Source organism: Mastigoproctus giganteus, chromosome 9 (genome assembly GCF_048544385.1).
Source record: "Mastigoproctus giganteus isolate SK-2022 chromosome 9, ASM4854438v1, whole genome shotgun sequence".
NCBI classification, from domain to species: domain Eukaryota; kingdom Metazoa; phylum Arthropoda; class Arachnida; order Uropygi; family Thelyphonidae; genus Mastigoproctus; species Mastigoproctus giganteus.
This window is the reverse complement of record NC_143583.1, coordinates 70,563,877-70,586,382: the sequence shown is the minus strand read 5'-3', so window position 1 is coordinate 70,586,382 and position 22,506 is coordinate 70,563,877. Positions and strand designations below refer to the sequence as shown.

Here is a 22,506-nt window from a genome sequence, read left to right as displayed (position 1 = left end):
TAGCCGTCGGTAAACATATTTTTTCAGCTGTACCCAGACAACGAAAGTTTTCACTCTCGGCTGTTCTAAAGTGACATCAAGTTAGTCATCAGCTCATGTAGTGTAATTAGCAAGAGCAGTTTGTCCATAGTTATGAAGTTTACAGAATGTGATAATGAAAAAAGATGTGATACTGATGATAAGGATAATGAAAAAAATATCACCCTTTTTCGTTTACATTAAATATTGAACAGCAAATAATATTCCAAGACATATCTTCCTTTCTCTCTTTAGCAGAGATGTATATTTGTAGATAATAAACAACACAGTACTTATTTTAACATATTAATGTAAGACTGCATTCATTGAACTCACGACAAAATCAAAACCTAGCATTATAAAATATTTATTTATTGAATTACCACAGTATAATTCTTTTTCATACTGATTAAAATAATGAGACAACCATCTATACATGAATGTCTTCCACAATGAAACTAAAATATTATTAATATTTTAAATGAAATTCACCAAAATTCTGTACAGCTTTAATAAGAGTATCTGACAAAAAATTCTCTTGATACTGAAATGTTCTGAACTAATATAGATACTTTGAACCTATTTAAATCAAAATAGATGCATTTTGATTCCTTTAAATTCGAATTAGCCAGGTTTTACCTCACTAATACTAAAACTCAGTCCAGTCAGTGGGAGGTCAATAATATACAAGAGGAAAAGGGTGGGAGAAAGGAAGAACAGAACTGAACACCAGCATGAAACAAGAAGCTGAATGACAGAGCACCATCACCAGCAACAAAGAGTGGTCAGAGAGAAAATTGACTATTCAACTGTTTGCAAAAACAGATGGGAGCTAATTTAGAAGACCTCTTTGCTAAATGCAATCAAAAGCCTTAGAAATATCTAGAATAACTGCCTAAGTTTCACTGAACTTTTCCAAAGATGAATAATTAGCCAATATATTACCAGTTGATCAACACTGATGGAACCAATATTGTGTTCACTGATCAGATGGAGTGATGAGATAGTTTTAAGAGTTGATGGATTTCTCCATTACTTTGTAAAGTATAGAGGTAACTGCAATGGGAAAATAATTGAAAGGAAGGAGGAATTTGTCACCCTTTTTAGGAAGTGGCTGGATGTGAGCAATTTCCATGAAGAAGGAAAAACAGCAGAATAGGGAAGTATGAAAGGCAATGTAAAACAGGTGCAAGCCCAGCAAAGGTTTTGAGATCATCATCACCAGGGCCTGGCACTTTCTTGGCATCAAGATTGTTCAGAATTTTTTAACAAGCTTCTGTTGGAAGCCCACAGGAGGCACTGAGTGGAGTGTCTTTGGTATAGTAGATAGAGATTTATCAATGTCATCGATACAAGAGTTAGAGGAAAAGTAGGATGCTAATAAGTCAGCTTTATCTTTAGCTGAGGATGCAACTGAGCCATCAAGTTGAACAGTAGTCAGTCAAAAGTTTTTTTTTTTTTTTTTGAGTCTAAAAGGTTCAGCTACTGCTTGGGAAAAAAAAAAACCACATACTTGTTCAAAATTGAGTTTGGATTGATTAATAACTGCTTTTGCCAACAGAGAAGCGCGCACGCACGCACGCACGCACACACACACACACACACCCCTACTACTACTTATCAACATGGATATGGATCCTAATAGTAATTAGGGCATGTTCACATAAACAGGATGCAAAAAACTGCATCCTATTTGAACTACAATTCTGTCTGACAAAGTTGTTTACAGGAATAGCCAAAAATTGCTGCTTTTCCTTATAAACAAAATATTTACCTGACTCTTGGCTCTGATCCTAATGTGACCTGTTACTGGAGCATCTTCACTTAGGGGATTTTTCTCAATGCTTACATTTGCTAAAGCATATTCACCAAATATTGACCTTGCATAAAGATTTGCTGCGAGAAATCCACAGTCCCCAGAAAGCGCCTTAAATATGAACGATAAATATTTTAACATAAAAAAAAAAGAAATAAAAAAAAAAGAAATAAAAAAAAAAAAAAGATTAATATAAAGGAAATAAACAGTTGCTAATTCAATCTAAATTATATATGCATTACCAATATAATGTTTTTGCTATTCTGTTTATTTACTATACCAGTATGTAACTACACAATTATAAAATACAGTAACTTATAAAATGCACTTGCATGGGAACACACCTGCAAAATCAAAAAAGTTCTTTTGGGTGGGGGAGAAGCATGGGAGATAGTGAAATTTAATAGCAGTGTACTGTTCAATCAATTTTGGTGTATGCTACACAATACAACTCAAAGATAAACCTTAAATTTCAAAACTGAAATACAAAAGGGATTAGTAAAAGTACGTGTATCATAAAGAGGTGCTTCACAATGAATTACAGTATATACCTTTCGGTTGCTTGCTGTAATCATGGGAGTTATGTGCCAAATTAAAAAAAGTAAATTGCACTTTACAACAATAAGTGTTTTGCATACTAACACTAAAAAAAAAAAAAAAAAAAAAAAAAAAAATTTAATAAATGCTACTAGCATTTATTAAATGGCTTCTTATTTGTGATATAATATATAACTGTATAGATAAAGGGAAGTAATTTTATCATTTCATGGTATTTGACCATGAAATGATATTTTGAGATCTGGGTGTTCAGTTGGTTTGGAGGCTCTCTACCTTTTGTTATAACTATAATATAACTATGTTACAAAACTTTAACAGATGTTTGAGGACCCCATCTGTGTTGTGATTTAGGTGCTACCCTCACTCCTTATGTATAGTCCTAAAGACAACTGTAGTCTGAAAATTTTATGCATATGTTATAGAGCCATGCTTTGGGGGGAGGGGGTGCAGGAGATCCAGCTGTTCTCACCAGAGTAATAACATTGCTGCCAAATTTCAAAGCTTTCAAGGCATGTGAAGCAAAGTAAAAATCCTTGGCCACTTGCTTTTGTACAAAGTAATCCTGCTGTTAACAGGCAAGCAAAAGATCAAAGCATATGCTCATGTAAGCAGCACTGCAGCATTCAGTTCATTGCTACAGGCAAAAAAAAAAATACAGTCAGATTATCTGACAATATATTCTTTTCCACAATAGATAATGACCTGTACAACCATTTTGTAACTTCACAATTCTTCTAGGCCAATTAATTTTCTCTCAGCCAGCATAATGGATAAACACAAATGAATGACAGCTGTAACACTGTTCAAATGACAATCTAAGTTTTAAAAAGGTTCACTAAATGGTAAACATGTATGAATCGTAAAACCTAGGAACTCTAAGTAATCCATTGCTTATTTATCAATGAGTCGCTAATCATGTTCACGAATACTAAGTAGACAACTTCATGCCCTAACAAATTGCTTGATATTGTTGAAGAAAAGTAAAGCTTATGGTTCTGAGGTGAAATTTCTACCATGTACAATGAACTACGATGTTCTGCTTTAGAGTTCATTCCAGAAATGAAACAATTTGACACAACCTTGAGTGAGAGAGAGAGAGAGAGAGAGAGAGAGAGATATGCAGTACTAAGCACAAGTGGCCACCTGCCAGTTATAAGTTTTCAAAATTGTAGCAATACTTCATATTCCTTTTTGTAGTTCCATAGGAATTTAATTAATATTAAAAGTGTTTTTATTAAGTTTATAACATTATGAATATAATTGTATAACATCATACATAATGTAATTTTGCAACATAATATTTGAAACAATTATTGCACTGAGATATCTCTTACTTTATGGGCGTGGTATTCTCCAATTAAATTACTGTTATTTGCCAGAAGATAAGACGTAATGGACTATAAGACGGATGTAGTTTCTTGAAGGAAAATTTTGTAAAAAATATTTTATTGCATACATTACAAGTAAAGATAATTTTTTCAGTTGGAGAAGGACTGAAATGCCTTTCCATCATCCTGTTTCCATGTTCTTGGGCTTAATTTAACACCTTCAATTTGCAGTCAACAGGGTACATAAACATCTTTTGCCCATGTATCCATTTCTAGAGGACTACAAATTTATAGCAAATTAAAACTACTGTACTGCACGCCGACCGGGCTAGCCAGGTGGGTAAAGTGCCTGCCTGGCAACCCAAAGGTCACGGGTTCGAATCCTGCCTCGGGCTTGGATCAAAGTACTGCAAAAAAAAACCTTGGGAGGTGCATTATGGCCACAGAAGCCAATGCGCCAACAACTACCAAAAAAAAAAAAAAAAAAAAAAAACTGTACTGCACAAAACAGCACCTATGAGGTATTAAAGAAATGTTTTTTTCTCTCCACTGATAATTCACTGATATAGGGAAGGGTTGCCAATTCTCGAAGGACACAAGCTCAATCAAATGATTACTAATACCAATAACTGGGACTGATTGTCTTATAGATCTTAGTAGGAAGAAGCAGGGTATGGGGAAGGGGAGCATGGTAGTTGATGTCCCATATACTGGAAGTTAAGAGAGATATGGTAATTTCCTATAATCCTTTGGGTCATTCCAAAGGATTATAGGAATTTCAATTTTGTTGAAACTTGGTATGAATGTTTAAACAGATTTCAAATGAAGCTGTGCAAAATTTCAGTTCAAAATATACAGTAAACCCCCGCTATTTGTGGGGGTTACGTTCCTGAGAAATGCCGCAAATACTGAGTTATGGCTCCCATAGTAATAAAGGGGTTCCGTTCCAAAGTATATAAGAAAAACTAGTCTAAAATTTTGTCTATGTATGTATTATATGTACCTTCATAATATATCTATGTACATAGACAGTACATAGTGAAATGCAAGCATATGGCATCAAAATGAAAATAAGAAACAATTTAATATTAAATGTAATATTTATTAGAAATTTCAAACAAATCTTTCAAACCAGCGTCTTTGCTAGCTAAAAAACCTATCCCGCCAGTGCTATCACCAGTTTCGCTAAAGCGTTGATAAGGAGTTTTGCGTTTTCACGAATGATGAGTAAATTTAATGGAAATTTATTTTGAGTTCGGTCTACTATCCACAGATTTAAAGCTTTTTCCATTTTTTCTAATTTAACATCACGAGTTACAGAGCAAATTTTTGAAGCAATTAGCGCGTTTTCATGGACACTACGACGGATTTTTTCTTCCGATTTTTTGATTGATCGTACCGTTGACTCATTGATTTTATAATGTTTTGCCACTGAGGAGACACTTTCACCATTAGAAATTTTATCTAATAACTCAATTTTATTCGCTAATGTCATCACCTTCTTTGATATTTTCACATTTCTCTTGTTATTCGTAGTCATATTTTTGTAGGGGTTAGAAAGAACTTGTCCACAATAAAGTCACTTTCTTCCATTAACACACTCGAAAAAGTCTGTTTTACACTGCAAAACGGTAGATTTATCATTTTTGTAAGCATATCAATTTATAAATTGATAAATTTATTCAATTTATAAGCATATAAATTAAAGCAAACGACGAAACCTTCCATAACAAGCGCATAACACATATTGAACAAGGATTAGCGAGAAACATCCACGCTCGCGATTTTGTCACCCCTCTCCCCCCAACCCACTGAGCACTGTTTTGACAGGGAAAGATAATTTTAGCCACGCCCATGTTTTTTTATGGCGGAAAATATTCATGGCACTTTAAAATTCACATTTTTTAGGTTTCATTTTATATTAAATCGGCGATCGCGAATACGCGAAACCGCGAATACAGATACCGTGAATAGCGGGGGTTTACTGTACTGAGTTACGGCTCCCATAGTAATAAAGGGGTTCCGTTCCAAAGTATGAAATATAAGAAAAACTAGTCTAAAATTTTGTCTTTGTATGTATTATATGTCCTTTCATAATATGACTATGTACATAGACAGTACACAGTGAAATGCAAGCATAAGGTATCGACATGAAAATAAGAAACAATTTAATATTAAATGTAATATTAATTGGAAATTTCAAAGAAATCTTTCAACCCAGTGCCTTTGCTAACTAAAAAACTTATCCCATCAGTGCTATCACCTGTTTCGCTAAAGTGTTGATAAAGGAGTTTTGCCTTTTCACGAATGATGAGTGAACTTAACGGAATCTTATTTTGAGTTCGGTCTTCTATCCACAGATTTAAAGCCTTTTCCATTTTTTCTAATTTAACATCACGAGTTACAGAGCAAATTTTTGAAGCAATTAGCGCATTTTCATGGACACTACGATGGATTTTTTCTTCCGATTTTTTGATTGATCGTACCGTTGACTCATTGATTTTATAATGTTTTGCCACTGAGGAGACACTTTCACCATTAGAAATTTTATCTAATAACTCAATTTTATTCGCTAATGTCATCGCCTTCTTTGATATTTTCACATTTCTCTTGTTATTCGTAGTCATATTTTTGTAGGGGTTAGAAAGAACTTGTCCACAATAAAGTCACTTCTTCCATTAACACACTCGAAAAAGTCTGTTTTACACTGCAAAATGGTAGATTTATCATTTTTGTAAGCATATCAATTTATAAATTGATAAATTTATTCAATTTATAAGCATATAAATTAAAAGCAAACGACGAAAGCTTCCATGACAAGCACATAACACATACTGAACAAGGATTAGCGAGAAACATCCACGCTTGCGATTTTGTCACCCCTCTGCCCCCACCCACTGAGTGCTGTTTTGACCGGGAAAGATAATTTTAGCCACGCCCATGTTTTTTTTATGGCAGAAAATGTTCACGGCGCTTTAAAATTCACATTTTTTTAGGTTTCATTTTATATTAAATCAGCGACCGCGAATAGCGGGGGTTTACTGTAGTATGCTTGAGGCACCAGCACCTTTTTTGTGGAGGTCAATTGTGTTATGCGGAATAAATCACAAAAAATTTTCAAAGTTTTAAGTGTTACTGTTGCATAACGGTGAGAGGTAGTGCTCTGAAACTTGGTATACCTTGTTAACTTTGGCAGGGAATGCAAAACTTTTGGTGCCTGGGCTCAAAAACCACATTTTTTACAATGTGGTCTAAAACTTAAATTTTTGCAAGAAATTTAAGCAAGAATTTTGAAAGTCATAACTTTGAAAAAAAAAAAAAAAAAAACCCTTTGGTACTGTGTTCTTTGGACATTCCACTTACCAACTGCATGAATTCAGCGTAACTAAATATCAGCTCTTATACTTGTTTTCTGGCTGAGATATTTTACTTCAAAGATTGACTCAAAATTTGAAAGTCAAATTTGACCTATCTTAAGGAGCAAATATCTTAATGTGGGACACCTTCAATTCTCTCGTTTTTGCCACCACTTGAAAGAGCAGAATTTCAGCTACAAGGATCATGGTTTATCTGTTTTGTGTCTTTGCTTAAGGCCTTAAAAAATTAAGCCTAAATATTATGCCGTATTGTTATTTTGTGAGTTTTTTTTGTTCCAGAACACTTCCTTAATTCTGCCTAATGTTTAGAATAATCTAGAAATAGAGTATATTCTAGAATTCTGGAATATTCTAGAAGAATACCCAAGAATTATAGAATATTCTTGAATTCCAGAAAAAAAAAAAAAAAAAAACTGATGCACATTCTAGAACTGTTTGTTTGTTATTTGAGAGCATTAGCAACTAAGGCCATATTGCTCCGGGGATATGCGGGGTCATTCCCTGACCTTTCTGCATCCTCCGTATTTGGTGGTCATGGGCTTGAACCCCGGTCTAATCAAGAAGCGTCATTCTAGAACTCTGGAATATTCTAGAATCATACAAAAAAAGTATAAATAGCTGATATTTGAACCATGCTGTTATTAATGTGTGTTATCATCACTATGAACATTTTGTTTATTTTGTTCCTCTATTTTTTATTGTTTGACTATAATAAGGTTAATTAAGTTTTCACTGCTTGCAGAAACATCTACTTATTAGTCAGCATGAAAGCCATGGAATCAGAAGATTTTGCTGGAGATAAGCTGGACTCATGCACCATCAGTCATATGGATAAATCTAAATGTCATGTGCTATCCTATACACGCAAAATTGGGTTAAAATTATTTAAAGAATTTGAATTTGAAGAAGAACAGATGATAGGTCGACGTTGTGGATTAAAACTGGGTGAAGAAGACACAATTTGTCTACATCATGAAGCTTTGCTTTTGACAAAATTTGAATTTTTGCAGTGTTCATGTTGCAACACTTTCCAGAGGAAAAATCATAGGTGAAAGAAGTTTACAACCAATTGATTTATCAATGGCAGACTACCTGAAAGACATAACAAAGGTAGACATAAAACCAGGCCAGAAGCTGTGCCCATCACGCCAAAAAGAGTCTAACAGCCAAAAAGCAGCAACAGGAACATCAACTTCATCTGGATCAGACCATGATGACAAAATGCATGTGACTGAAAGCTTGAACACAAGTTTGATGGCTATTGGTATTTCTCCTCTGAAAGGAAGGCAAGTCAAGAACAAGATGTAATTGCCAGTAAAATTGCATCTATTGGTGGCTTGGATCCAAATGACATCATGGAGTCAAGTGCAAGTCGTCGGTGTGGAAATAGCTTAGATTACAATGAGCTGCTGAAAGAAAAGTTGATGGTATCAGGTCATTCAGAAATACTTCAAATATTAACATTAGCTCCAGTTAGTTGATCCATAAAGAAAACAATGGATGAGTTGTGTCTCAGAAAGAATGGTCAAGAAAGCTAGAAAACTTAAAGCAGAAGAAGGAATCATGGCCATACAGCAGGCCCCCATTATAACGCGGTTCGCTTCCCACTGATTTGCTATAACGCTGTTCTTAGATTATAACCCATATCTGACTATAACGCTCTTTTACAGATTGCATTTTTGGCATATTTAACAAAATCGTTTCATCTGTTGGAGCCGAAAGCTTGAAAATGAATACAAAAACAGCATTAAAACGTGTCCCACGCCAACTTGAGAAATTTTCCCACGCTCAGTGAAATTTTCTCGCACACTAATTTAATGCAGTACAGTGACTTATGTAGTTCCGAGATCAACATTTTAAAAAAATGACCAAGTATATTGCTTGTAATATTTGCGTTATATGCATTTATCCGAAGTCTAGTCGTCACTCAGTACCGTATTAGACATCGTGCAAAACGGACAGTTTACTTGAACATTGTATCATAATTAATGCAACCAACGCAGTTACATTTTCGAAGAGTTAATAATGGCCGATATGAATGAAAAAGCAACAACGTCTGAGTGCAATACGAAGACTATAAATGTAAGAAAAAGACTGAAATTTAAAATTAAATTAGACGTTTTGAAGCGAATCGATTCCGGTCAAAAACAAGCGGATGTGTGCCATAATTTAGGACTTGCAAGTTTAACTGTAAGAACAATTATAAAAAAAATAAAGAATTAATTTTAGCAGTGGGAAAGATAGCTGTTCCATTGCAAGCAAATAGGGCTAGGCCGGCTATTAGGATTTTATTAAAGATAATATCCAATGTAGAATTCAGTTAAGTTAAATATTATTAAAAAAAAAAAAAAAAAAAATTGAGAGAGAGAGAGAGAGATCAGCCAATATGATGATCTGAAGAAAACTCACCTAAAAAAAAAAAAAAAGTGGAACCATTTAAAGCTAGTAAGAGCTGGTTGAATAGATTTAAAATCCAGGAAGAAGACGCAAGTGCAGATTAAGGAGCCGAAACTTTCAAAAAAGAACTTGTTAAAATTATTGAAGAAGGATATTATGTGTTATACTTCTCAACAAGTTTTTAACATAGACGAAGCAGGACTTTTGTGGAAACAAATGCCTAAAAGAAGTTTCATATTGAGAGAAGGAAAAATCATGCCAGGTTTCAAAGCGGCGAAGGATCGGTTGACTTTATTGTTGGGTGGTAACGCTGCGGGGGATTTAAAATTAATACCCCTTTTAGTTTATTTGTAAGAGGGCCAAAGTTCAACCCAAAATCGACACATTTTTCTTGATTAAATTCATCAATTAAATTAAATCAATTTAGATCAATTAAATTTATGATTTTAATTGGAATTTTAAGTTTAATTTTGATACGTAAGTAGTTACCACATAATTATATACGTATGTAATGCAGAATATTTTATATGTACAAATATTCGAATATTAAATATTTTGACTGATATTTGTGCATCTTTTCACTACCGTTTATTATTGATGAGGAAATATCCTATGGCACCGACCACAACTCACAAATACATATGTTACCTTATGGGAATGAGGCACTCGCTTAGCGCGGATTCACTTAGCGCTCAGTTTTTCCGGAAGAATTATCAGTTAAGCAGGGGTCACCTGTACTTGGAACAAATCAAGGAAAAAAGCTTTCTGAGCAAGTAAAGCAAAAGGTCATGGAATTTTTTGAAGATGATGAATTTAGTCGTATATGTTCTGGAAAGAAAGATTACATTTCCATTAGAAATGCAGATGGAATAAAAATGCAAATGCAAAAGTGACTACTACTTAGCAACTTAAAGGAAATGTTTATAACTTATTGAGATAGAAATGGATCTGACATTGGATTTTCTAAATTTTGTGAACTTTGACCCAAGTGATGTGTCACAGTTGGTGCACCAAGAACACATTCTGTATGTGTATGCACAATCCATCAAAATGTCAAGTTAATGCTAGCAGCAAATCCTGTTGAATGTGATTACAAGGTTCTCATTGGTAAAACAGTCTGTGATTTGGAGTCAAAAGATTGTATGCTTCATCGGTGTGAAAAATGTCCAGGAATAGATGAATTAAAAAAGTTTCTAGAGTTTCTAAATTTTTGAAAACAATGAACCAGAAGATATTATTGAATTCAAGCAATGGATACACATTGACAGAAAAACACTGGACACGAAGCAATTAACAATAGAAGACTTGCAGACAATATTGCAGACTTGAGTACAAAGATATTTAACCTTTCCTGTCATCACTACATTGCTAAACAAAGCTACCATTTGAAGTCAATAAAGGAAATCCTAATGACAGGAGAATTGGTCATCTTGATGAATTTTGCAGAAAATTATTCATTTGTTGTGCAAGATGCTGTTCAAGGGTTCCACTGGGAGAATAGCCAGGCTACAATGCATCCATTTGTCATTTATTGCAAGGATGTTGAACTTCAGAATATAAGTTTCTGGATAATCAGTGACTCCCTTCAAACATGATTTGGTTTGGTTTGGATTTTATTGGCGCATTAGCAACTAAGGCTATAATGCACCAAGACCACTTCAAACATGACACAATTGCAGTGCATGTTTTTCTAACCAACTTAATTGAATAATTGAAGTTTCATGACAGAAATCAGGCACATTTACTACTTCAGTGCTGGTTCTGCAGCTCAATACAAGAATTTTATTAACTTTTGTCATCATCAGAAGGATTTTGCTATCAGTGCTGAATGGAATTTCTTTGGCACTATCCATGGCAAGTTCACCATGTGATGGAATTGGTGGAACAATAAAACGATTGGCAGCATATGCAAGTCTCCAACGCCCAATTGAAAACTAAATCCTGACACCAAGAAACATGTTTGAATTTTGTGACAAGCATGTGACTGGAATAAAATTCTGTTCTGTTTCTAAAGAGTAAATTGAGCAAGTACGGCCATTTCAAGAGAAAAGATTCATAGATGGTCAAACTATTGCTGGAACAAGAGAAAATCATCACTTCATTCCTATTGATGCAAGACAGATTCGTGTTTGCAGAGTATCAAAATCAAATGACACACCATCATCATTTGTAGCTTGTGCAGATCCGACTAGTGAAAGCAATATTCAATATGTGCAAATTGCTAATTTACAACCTGGCCAATACATTGCCTGTATTTATGACATAATTGGTGGATTGGAAATATTTGTGAAATTTCATTTGAAGAACATGATGTATTGGTAAATTTCATGCATCCTCGTGGAGCAGCTCGCTCATTTCACTGACCTGCTAGACAAGACGTCTGCTGGATTCCTTAACAACAAATTATTGCCAATCTTCCAGCTCCAAAAAAAAAAAAAAAAAAAAAACCAACAATGGGACGACAATATAGCTTGCCTGAAGTAGTAATATCAACCATCAACCAAAAATTCCAGTCCATTACGAAGCAGTGATTCAGTAACTTCACACCCACTTGCTTATTTCAAATTGTATTGTGTTTTAAATAGATTTTGTTGCAGTTATAACTTCTTTCAAGCTTAGAAACCAATAGAACATCATCTTTATGCTTGGAATCCTGAATAACGACCACTTTTCAGGCTTGGGAACTTGCATTAAAGAAACACACGCAATTTCTTTTCTTGCCATTTGCACCCCATTGTAAAAAATAGATCTTTTTGTGCATTGGCAATATATCTTTTCTCCTTAAACCAAAGGGAAGAGTAATTGCAGAAAATTTCACTTTTGTAAATGCAATAGTTCTGTCCTTATTGAGATGTGAAACTTCACCATCAAATAAATATGCAAATATTATGTGGAAAATATAAAATGCTTAAGGCCATTTTTTAGGCCTTAAGTAGCAAGACACAAAACTGAAAAACCATGATTCTTGTTGCTTAAAACCTGCTCTTTCCAATGGTGGCAAAAATGAGAGAATTGAAGGTGTCCCACATTAAGATATTTGCCCCTAAAGATTGGTGAAATTTTGAGTCTATTTTTGAAGGAAAATATCTCAGCCAGCAAACAAGTATAAGAGCTCATATTTAGTTAGGCTGAATTCATGCAGATGTTAAATGGAATGCCCAAAGAAGACAGTACCAAAGGTTTTTATTTTAAAGTTATGACTTTCAAAAGTCTTGCTTAAATTTGTTGCGACAAATTTTTGGTGCCAGTTTTAGACCGCATTGTAAAAAATGTGAAGGCTTTTGAGCCTGGACACCAAAAGTTTTGCATTCTCTGCCAAAAGTTATCTAGGTATACCAAGTTTCAGAGCAATACCTCTCAATGTTGTGCAACAGTAACACTTAAAACTTTGAAAATTTTTTGTGATTTGCTCTGCGTAACACAAGTGACTTACACAAAAAGGGTGGTGGTGCCTCAAGCATACTATATTTTGAACTGAATTTTTGCACAGCTGCTTTGGAATCCTGTTTAAACATCTACACCAAGTTTCAACAAAATTGAAGATGGGTGAGCAGGGACCATCTTCAAAATTAGGCCACTTGATATGGAATCACCCCTTTCCAAAGAAAGGTATCTAGAAGGAACAGTACTTTTTTTCCCCGTGCAGTGTGCTACATATCATGTTGCAAGTGTAAAAAGCACCTTGGGGCATATCCACAAGTTACCAGAATCAATACACCTCCTCCCAAATGATCCATACGACCAAATGTTCTTGCCAACTACGTAAAGGAATTACTGTATATACTAAATGCTTGTAACAAAAAAAAAACAAACAATTTTATGTTTTAGGTTAATGAATATTTGCCCTTACAAAATTGATGTCGTGTGGAGCTCATTAATGCTAAAAACGAATCATCAGTTCCAGCGACGTTGAAATCCAGTGGTAAATATGAATCATCCAGTTCCCATCATGTTGAAATCTGGTTATAATTTTTGATAAAAAAAGTGAATTTAGACTGTATGTCGATTTCTGATTTTGTCTTTTTTTTTTTTTATACCTCACAGCAGTAGGTGTGCCACTAACAAGTGGTTTTACGTAGCACATGTGTGATAGGGTTGGCCACCCCTACAATATACAGTCAACTTCAAACAGAAATCATGGCTCAGATAAAGCAGCAAAGCAAAGAGCTCAATGGAGTGGGAGCACTGGGGCTTGGGAAAGAACTGAAGAGGGCATTTTTTAAAATTTATTTATTTATTTATTCATTGTGCTAGGCAGTCCCAGCCAGCTTTCCTGGCACCTTCGCACTATTTACATACTGTACAGATAATTACAATTGCCCCATTATAACATACTGAAGTTTTACACTGCATTTTTTTTCATTACCCTAAACTGCCCACTCCAGTATAGGGTAATGAAACCCTACAGTTCATGTCATGTGAGTTTGAATCTTTGCCAAGAAAAATAGCTAGTGTCCTCGCACTAGTCCTCTTGAATCATTTCACCTGTCTTCTTCCATTATATTTGCCACAGCCGAAGAGACATTCTATATGCACCCGTTTCATTCACGAAAAATTGGAAAGTACACAGGCAGTTTTATTAATTTAAGAGGGCATTTTGTGTATGTGTGTGTACTGTGTCGGGGCGGCCTCTAGGCATACGCCCATAGAGCCCATTTAACAGTAATACTGTTAAATGGGCCTTACGTGAGAGAGGTGAAGAATGAAGATCGAGGGGGGGAAAAAAAAGGAAAAAAAAAAAAATCACACACACACACTTTTTTTTACCTAGTTAAATTAATTTAATTTAATTGAGCTTAATTTTGTTCAATTTAGAACAGGACAGTAAATAAAAGTCAGTATTTCAAGGATTGTTTGTATGTGTCGGGTGTGTCAGGCCACTTAGCCACCAGGGAGCAGCCAACACTTGGGCAGCTGCTACCTGGTGCCTGTCCCTGGCACGAGGAGCCAGGCCTGGGTGTGCTATTAAACTGTTGTGCAAGAAGCACAAATTCTGCACCCACAGGAGGTAGTGCAATACCGGTGGGTATTGCACTATTCAAGAGGACCTTCCATTCCATTTCCATTTATTAATACGCAGTTTACATACATTCATATATATACAAAATTACATAGCTTTATATACAATTATATATATAATCCCCATTCTTATATATTATTTATATATAAGAATGGGGATTGACGAAGAAAACTCTTTCATCATACTATATGACAATATTCTTACCGATTGTGTCTTATGCCATCAGTGTATGGTTGAGAAATGTTATCAAAGTGAAAATATGTATACCAAACTGATATCCTTACAATGATTTGTTCTTTTGGCTATCAATTGTGCTCCTAGAACAGTATCTAATAATGTTTTACAGGTATTCGTTGGTATGATGCCCCTTGACCTGTTTATTATATACAGAGCAATGACTCGTCGTTTCAGGAAGGGTTTTGCTACAGAAGTTTTGGGGATTTCCTCAAATCCAGCAAACAACTTAAAGATAGAAAAAACCAGAATTTGGGAGGAACTTGTAAAGGTGTGGCAAATCATTTGGGATGAAAGTGAGCATGGATTGGTTACTAGGAAATTTGTTCCTAAAGCTAATTTTGTATTAAAGATTCAAGTTTTCCCGTGGTTTACACCCTCTATGACTATATTTTATTTATTTACAGGTCATGGTTCCCTCCGTTCTATGCTCTTTGAAAGAGGAATGAAACCTGATCCTTATTGCACCTGTGGAGGCTTGGAGACATGGGACCACGTACTTTTCCATTGCCTATTATACTCACAGGTCAGATTGGACCTAAAAATTGCAGTTCCAGATCTCACGGAGGCTAATGTAAACATACTTTAAAATGTAAAAATAAAGACATCAAAGGAGATATTGTTGGGATATCAGAGACATGGTGTCACACTGATATTAGGAATGCAGAATTGGAATCTGGGGAGTACCAAGTGTACAGAAAGGTTGAGTCAGTTTGGTGTGACATAAGCGCTGCGAAAGCAAAAATAAGAGCAGGAGTGTGTTATAGGCCTAATGACGCGAATGAGTACAATGAACAATTGTACAGAGAAATAGAGTGGGCTAGTAAATCAGAATGTCTTATAATGGAGGATTTTAACTTCCCAGATATTGACTGGAACTTGTGGGTTGGTCACTCACACACTAGTAAGACTTTTGTGGATTTATTGGATGATTGTTTTCTGCAGCAGCATGTTCGAGAGGCAACCGGAGAGGTTAATACTCTTGATCTGGTTATCAGTAGTGATCATTCGTGTATTAAGAATTTGCAGATAAAGGAACCACTAGGTGGCATTGATCACAGTGTACTGATGTGGGATTTACTTAAAGATATAATTACCATCAGGGGTAAAGGGTTTTTGCTTCCGTAAAGGTGAGTACAGTGGTCTCAGACAGTTTTTAAATTCTGTACATCGGGATCAACTGACGATGTTACCAACAGTAAATTCTAAGTGGGAAGCATTCAAGGAATTAATCGTGGAAGCTACTAAAAGTTTCATACCTCTTAAGAAATAATGTTCAAGGTTTAGGCCTAAATGGTTATCAAACGAACTAATGAGACTCGTGACAGAGAAGAAAAATGCATGGGATGCATATAAATTATCAAGCGACCCAGAAGCCTATGGCAGATATAAGCTTCTTTTTTTTTTTTTTTTTGATTTGGTAGTTATTGGCGCATCGGCTTCTGTGGCCATATTGCACCTCCCAAGGTTTTTGCAGTACTTTGATCCAAGCCCGAGGCGGGAATCGAACCCGCGACCTTTGGGTTGCCGGGCAGGTACTTTACCCACTCGGCTAGCCCGGTCGGCCAGATATAAGCTAGTCTGTAATCAGGTCACAAAGGAGGTTAGGCAGGCGAAGGCAGATTACGAGAAATGTTTGGCAAAAGATGCTAAGAAAAACAGCAAGGATTTCTTTACTTATATAAATTCTAAACGGAAGGGAATGAATCTGATTGGTCCACTTGATATCGATGGTTCGACTGTGGATGATCATGCTCAGATAGCAAACAAACTGAATGAGTATTCTGCATCTACATTCACACATGAGGAGTTATTAAGGTTTGAAAATGGCAGAAGGTTATCAAATTGTAGCAGGGTGCTTAATGATTTTGTAATAACTGAGAGCAAAGTGGAGGAAAAATTGAAGTTAAACAAAGAGAGGCACCTGGGGTGGATGGGATCTAACCAGTTATATTAAAGGAGGCTGCAAAGGAAGTAAGCAAACCCTTAGCCATAATTATGAGAACATCCTTGGACGCAGGGGAGGTCCCCACGGACTGGAGATGTGCAAATGTATCCCCAATTCACAAAGGGGGATCGAAGGGTGACACGAATAATTACAGACCAGATAGTTTAACTTCTGTTCCGGGTAAAATAATGGAGTCACTGGTTAAAGATGCATTGCAGGAGCATCTAAACAAGACTGCAGCAATAATTCAGACACAGCATGGGTTTGTTAAGTGAAAGTCTTGTCTGACAAATTTGATAGGATATTATGATGTGGTTACAAAGGAACTTGATGCAAAAAATAATTCTGATATCACATATTTGGATTTCAGAAAGCTTTTGACACTGTTGCTCATGGAAGACTATTGTACAAATTAGAGCAGAATGGTATTAAGGGTAAGTTGCTACAATGGATAAAAGGATGGTTGAGTGGGAGAAGACAGAGGATGGTAATTAATGGGTGCTGCTCTTCGTGGACTAATGTTATTAGTGGAGTCCCACAGTGTTCGGTCCACTGTTGTTTTGTATATTTATAAATGATATTGATGGAGGTATATCAGGCTTAATGTTGAAGTTTGCAGATGATACAAAGGTTGGCAGGGTTGTTAATGACAGTAATGGCAGTGTGCTACTGCAACAGAATCTAGATAATTTGGGTGCAGATGGTCTAAGAAGTGGCAACTGAAGTTTAACCTTGACAAATGCAAAGTACTGCATATGGGTAGAAGTAACCCCAGAGAAACGTACCAACTGTGTGGTACTACACTTAAGGTGGTAGAAAATGAAAAAGACCTGGGAGTAATTGTGCAGTCAGATATGAAGTTTTCTGAGCAATGCAGACAGGCTGACAGGGCAGGTCATGGGGTTTTGTCAATGATATATAGGAATTTTGCTAGCAAGGAAAAGGAGGTGATTGTCCCTCTGTATAAGGCAATGGTCAGGACACACCTTGAGTACTGCGTACAGGTCTGGAGGCCTCATTTTAGGAAGGATGTCGATTTGCTTGAGCGTGTACAGAGAAGGGCAACAAGATTGGTGAGGGGAATGAAGGGATCCTCTTACCAAGAGAGGCTTGAATGGATTGAGCACACTGAATTCTGATGGGATCCTTCCACTTGTTCAGATTACGAACCTAAGGGGGCATAAATTCAAATTAAGAAAAGACAGATGTAGAATAGATGTGCAGAAATTTGCCTTTAGCCAGCAGGTGGTTAATTGTTGGAACAAACTTCCATCTGTCGTTGTGGAGGTTGATAGGTTAAATAAATTTAAGGAGGAACTGGACAGGCATTTGGAGGGAATGGTGTGATTTTTTTTTTTTTTTTTTTTGGCTGATGCTGAAAAGCTCATACAATTTCTTGCTTGCTTCACATGCCACCACTACTACTTGTGGAAAATAAAAAACTAATTTCAAGGCATTACAGATTTTCTCCACCTTGGCTTTCAAGAAGAGAATTGAGCTGAGAGCTCAAACTGCTAGGCAGTTCACTTCACCGATCTTGAAAATCTAAAGTAATAGATGGAAATGGGCTTTGGAGCATAGTTTCCATATTGTGACATGTTACCTAACCTAGAACCACAGTATAAAAAATGGGTGCAATTTCTAGATCTGGTGTGACTTGGACTCTGTTCGCAGTGACTTCTTGGACATGGACTTCAGGCTAAATGCGTTCGATGGCTCTGTATACTATCAACATTGTTGTTTTGGACAAAACTGGAGACAAACGAACTTTTTGCCTTTTCTGTGTTGGGTATTATATTGGACATATCTGACCTGCTTTGGAGACTGAAGCAAGCATACTACTTACAATTAAACTACAGCTGTGATTTTGTGTAAGTACATGGCTCTCAGGTGAGGACTTGTAAAGAATCCTTCAGTTTGGGAGAAGACTTAAAACATAAGGTGCTGTGTTGGTTGCTCTTGTGTTTGTCCGAGATGGCCTTGTCAACAACTAAATGTTTATATCGTAAATAGTGTAGATGATGTAATGTTAAAAGCCATACTCGTTTTAGTGCTACTCCAGGCCTTGTTTGGACTCTGCACTATTATCAGCAAACTTAATTAAGCAGTGGTAAATGTTAAATTGCTATAATTTAAGCATTGAGTGCCATTTTTACCTAAAAATATGTAGTGATACTACTATGGGTAACTATGCCACTTTATTTTTATTTTTTTTTGTATTTATTTATTTATTATTATTTTTTTTTGCTGGCTTCCAGGTCTGGGCAACCTGGGAGCGGGATTGCTGGCACCCACTGGTATTGCACTGCTTCCAGTGGGTGCAGGATTTTGTGCACATAAGAACATATAGGACAGTAGACCCAGGCCGGTTTCATCTTGCCTGGGGACGGGCACCAGGCAGCTGCTCCCTGGTGGCAAAGTGGCCTAGAGTTTCTACACCAACACAGAAAACAAAGGTGGAGATGGGCTACTGCATTGGAGCCACCATGATACCTGTACACACATATACACACATTTCAAGAGGGCAGTACTCCTATGGATCACAGCTTTATAAAATGTGCTACTTATTCAATGTTGTTTGTGTGAGCTTATCTGAAATGGGATATGATACAATTAAAGTGGGTGTCTTTTTGTGTGTGTTCGGTGCAGGGTGTGAGGAAATTAAGTGCAAATTATACTTCTGATAGACATTTGAGAACTTGAAGAACAGAGTTGATGCCCTTCAAGGAATTAAAATGGTGGGCCCCATCAAGCTCGCTCTCTCTCTCTCTCTTATTTGCTCACTTTTGATGCGCAACAACATTTGTGCATCAGAAAGCACAGTGTTAGAGGCAGCCATTATAAGGAAAATGGGAAATATATTGTGCAAAAAGGATAGGCTGAACAGGACCATGATGTGTCTGGCATGGACAAAAGTTAATAACAAAAGGTTCAAGAGCACAAAAGGCGATACTATTGCATACGTTGGCACTAATGATATATATTAAGAATAGGAGATATGAAAATTTACTTACCAGATATAGGGTAATGTTGAGAAAAAGTCATGAGTTAGGATTAAATTTGAAAGTGAATACAATTCTGCTCAGGCACGACAGGAGAAAGTACATGATGAGAACCTTGTCAATTAATTTGGCCCTGAAGAGCCTGCAAGTCTCATGGGGTGGAATTTTTCTCAGCATGGACTGTGTTTGTTAACAGGAGTGTTTCTACACAGGAATAGGATACGATTATAGAGAAGGAGTGCAAGAATATTTGCTGATGCTACCGAGACAATGTTAGGTAGGTCAGGGAAAAAACTGCTAGCTTGGCATGATGCATAGTCTAATAATTTAACAGTAGCTGTAGGCAGAGGTGAAACTTATTCTTGACTGGCTTCTATTGGGACACGTGGTGGCCAGGAAAACAAGGCATGGGAGATTACAAGGCCTGCTGGAGGCCCTCACAGGATAAGCAGTTACATGGGGATGGGTTATGTTAGGGTTACTAGGTGCAAAAACAGATGCACATATACTTGCTTGTACACTAATGTTAAGAGTATAGTAAAAAACTTGAGGAATTTGAAGTATTGGATAGATCATCAAATGTGTACATTGTAGAAATATCAGAAATATAATAACACTCTGACATAGAGGATGCAGAATTATTTCAATATTGAGAGTAAAATTTTTATAGAAAGGTCAGAGGGAGGAGGAGAGAGAGATTATGTTCTTGGTTAACTTAAGGAACAGACTTTAAGGCAGTGCACCCAATAGACATAGGTGGCCAATGTAATGGTTAATCAGCTTGGTGTGACATAAGGACTGGAAAAACAAAAGTGAGCAGTGTGTTATATGCCAAATGATCATGATGAGTATAATGAAGAGCTATACAAATAGAGTGGACAAGTAAATCAAAATGTCTTAAAATGGGGACTTCAACTTTTCAGATACTGACTGTAACTTGTGGGCTAGTCGTTCACATAGTAGACACTTTCTGGATTTATTGGACACTTTTAACAACAGCACGTTAGACAGGTAACAAGGAAAAGCAATAAGTACTCTTAATCTGATTATCAGCAGTGACTCTTCATGCATTAAGAATTTCCAGATAAAGAAACTACTACACACCAGTGATCATAATCTATTAATGTGGGGTTTGCATGAAGATATAACTACTGTCAAGAGTAAATGGAAGGGATTTCGTTTGTAAAGGTGACTAAAATGCTCTTAGAGAGTTTTAAATTATTTTCAGTGGGACCAGCTGCTAATGTTACCAACTATAAATTGTATATGAGAAGCATTGAGGGAAGTAACTGTAGAAGTTATGAAGGTTTTCATACTAACTAGAAGATACTGTTCAAGGTTTATACTTAAATAGATGAATTGATGAGACTAGTGACAGAGAAGGAATATGCATGGGATGATTTTCCCATTAACAGGGGACACAAATACACAACAAGTATAAACTAGTCTGCAATCAAGTCATGAAAAAAGCCTTTGGCTAGGAATGCAAAGAAAAGTAGCAAACAATCCTTTGCTTATTTTAACACTAGAAGGAAATGAACGAACTACATTAGCCCAGTAGATAGGAATGGCATAACTACTGGATTTGGTTCTGGTTGTTGACAAATTTCATATGTAAGTTGTATCTACACTCACATATGAAGAATTATTTAGGGATGGACATACCAACTTATAAGTGGGAGCTAAATGATTCTGTGAAAACTGAGAGTAAAGTGGTTGTTGTTGTTAAGTTTAATGACACAAGGGCTACTAAAGCCAAATTGTGTCAGTTTATAGTTTATTTAAGAGTAAAGTGGAAGAGAAACTGTTGAGGTTAAAAGTGAATAAGGTACTTGGGCTGATGAAATATATTTAATTATAATAAAGGCAAGAGGCAAAGACATAAGTAAACCTTTAGCCATAATCATGAAAGCATTCTTAGATTCAGGGGAAGTCCCTATGGATTGGAAACGTGCAAATGTCACTCCTATTCATAAAGAGGGATGTGATCAAAGGGAGATATGAGTAATCAAAGTTCTGTAAGCTTGATTTCTGTGCCAAGGAAACTAATGAGTGATTAAAAAACTTAGTGATTAAAGAAGTAATATAGCACCATCACAACAGAATGCAGTTATACAGCAATCACAGTATGGATTTGTTACGGGAATTTCTTGTATGACCAATGTGATTTGCTACTATTATGTAGTAACAAAGGAACCAGATGCAAAAAAAAGAATTTTGACATCATATACTTGGATTTCAGCAAAGCTTTTGTTACTGTTTCACATGAAAGAATACTATACAAATTGGATAAGGGTGACAATAAGGTATAAGTTACTGCTGGAAAAAGGAATGGTTGAGTTGCAGGAGGCAGAGAGTGGTTATTAATGGGCAGTGCTCTTCTTGGACTAATGTTATTAGTGGAGTTATTTTGGGTTCAGTTCTGATCCCTTTATTGTTTCCAATATTTATAAGGATACTGATGAAGACATCAAATTTAATGTCTAAGTTTGTGGATGATACAAGGTCAACAGGGTGGTTAATATCAGAAATCAAGGCATACTACCTACTATGGTAACAAATTGGATAGATGGCTGAGAAGTGGCAGCTGAGGTTTAATACTGAAGACACCACATACGGGAAGCAGTAATCCCAAAATAACATACCAACTGGGAAGTACCATGGTGAAGGTAGTGAAAAAATAAAAAGACAGAGGGCAGTCTAATATGAAGTTCTCTGCACAGTGTATATGCTCACAGACCTTAACATTGGATTGCTATGACAGTTGTCAATGAGATAGAATAATTTTGCCAGCAGGAACAAGGAGAT

General features: G+C 36.1%; 1 protein-coding gene across 2 annotated transcripts in view; it reads right to left on the bottom strand.

The window, feature by feature from the left end:
- The window catches only part of betaCOP (coatomer subunit beta), a 234,667-nt gene that overhangs the window by 5,407 nt on the left and 206,754 nt on the right, over positions 1 to 22,506 (bottom strand). For both annotated transcript variants that reach the window (XM_090381759.1, XM_090381760.1), the window contains exon 21: positions 1,793 to 1,945. In XM_090381759.1, coding sequence (XP_090237885.1) covers positions 1,793 to 1,945 — 153 coding nt within the window. The remainder of the gene's footprint in view (positions 1 to 1,792; positions 1,946 to 22,506) is intronic.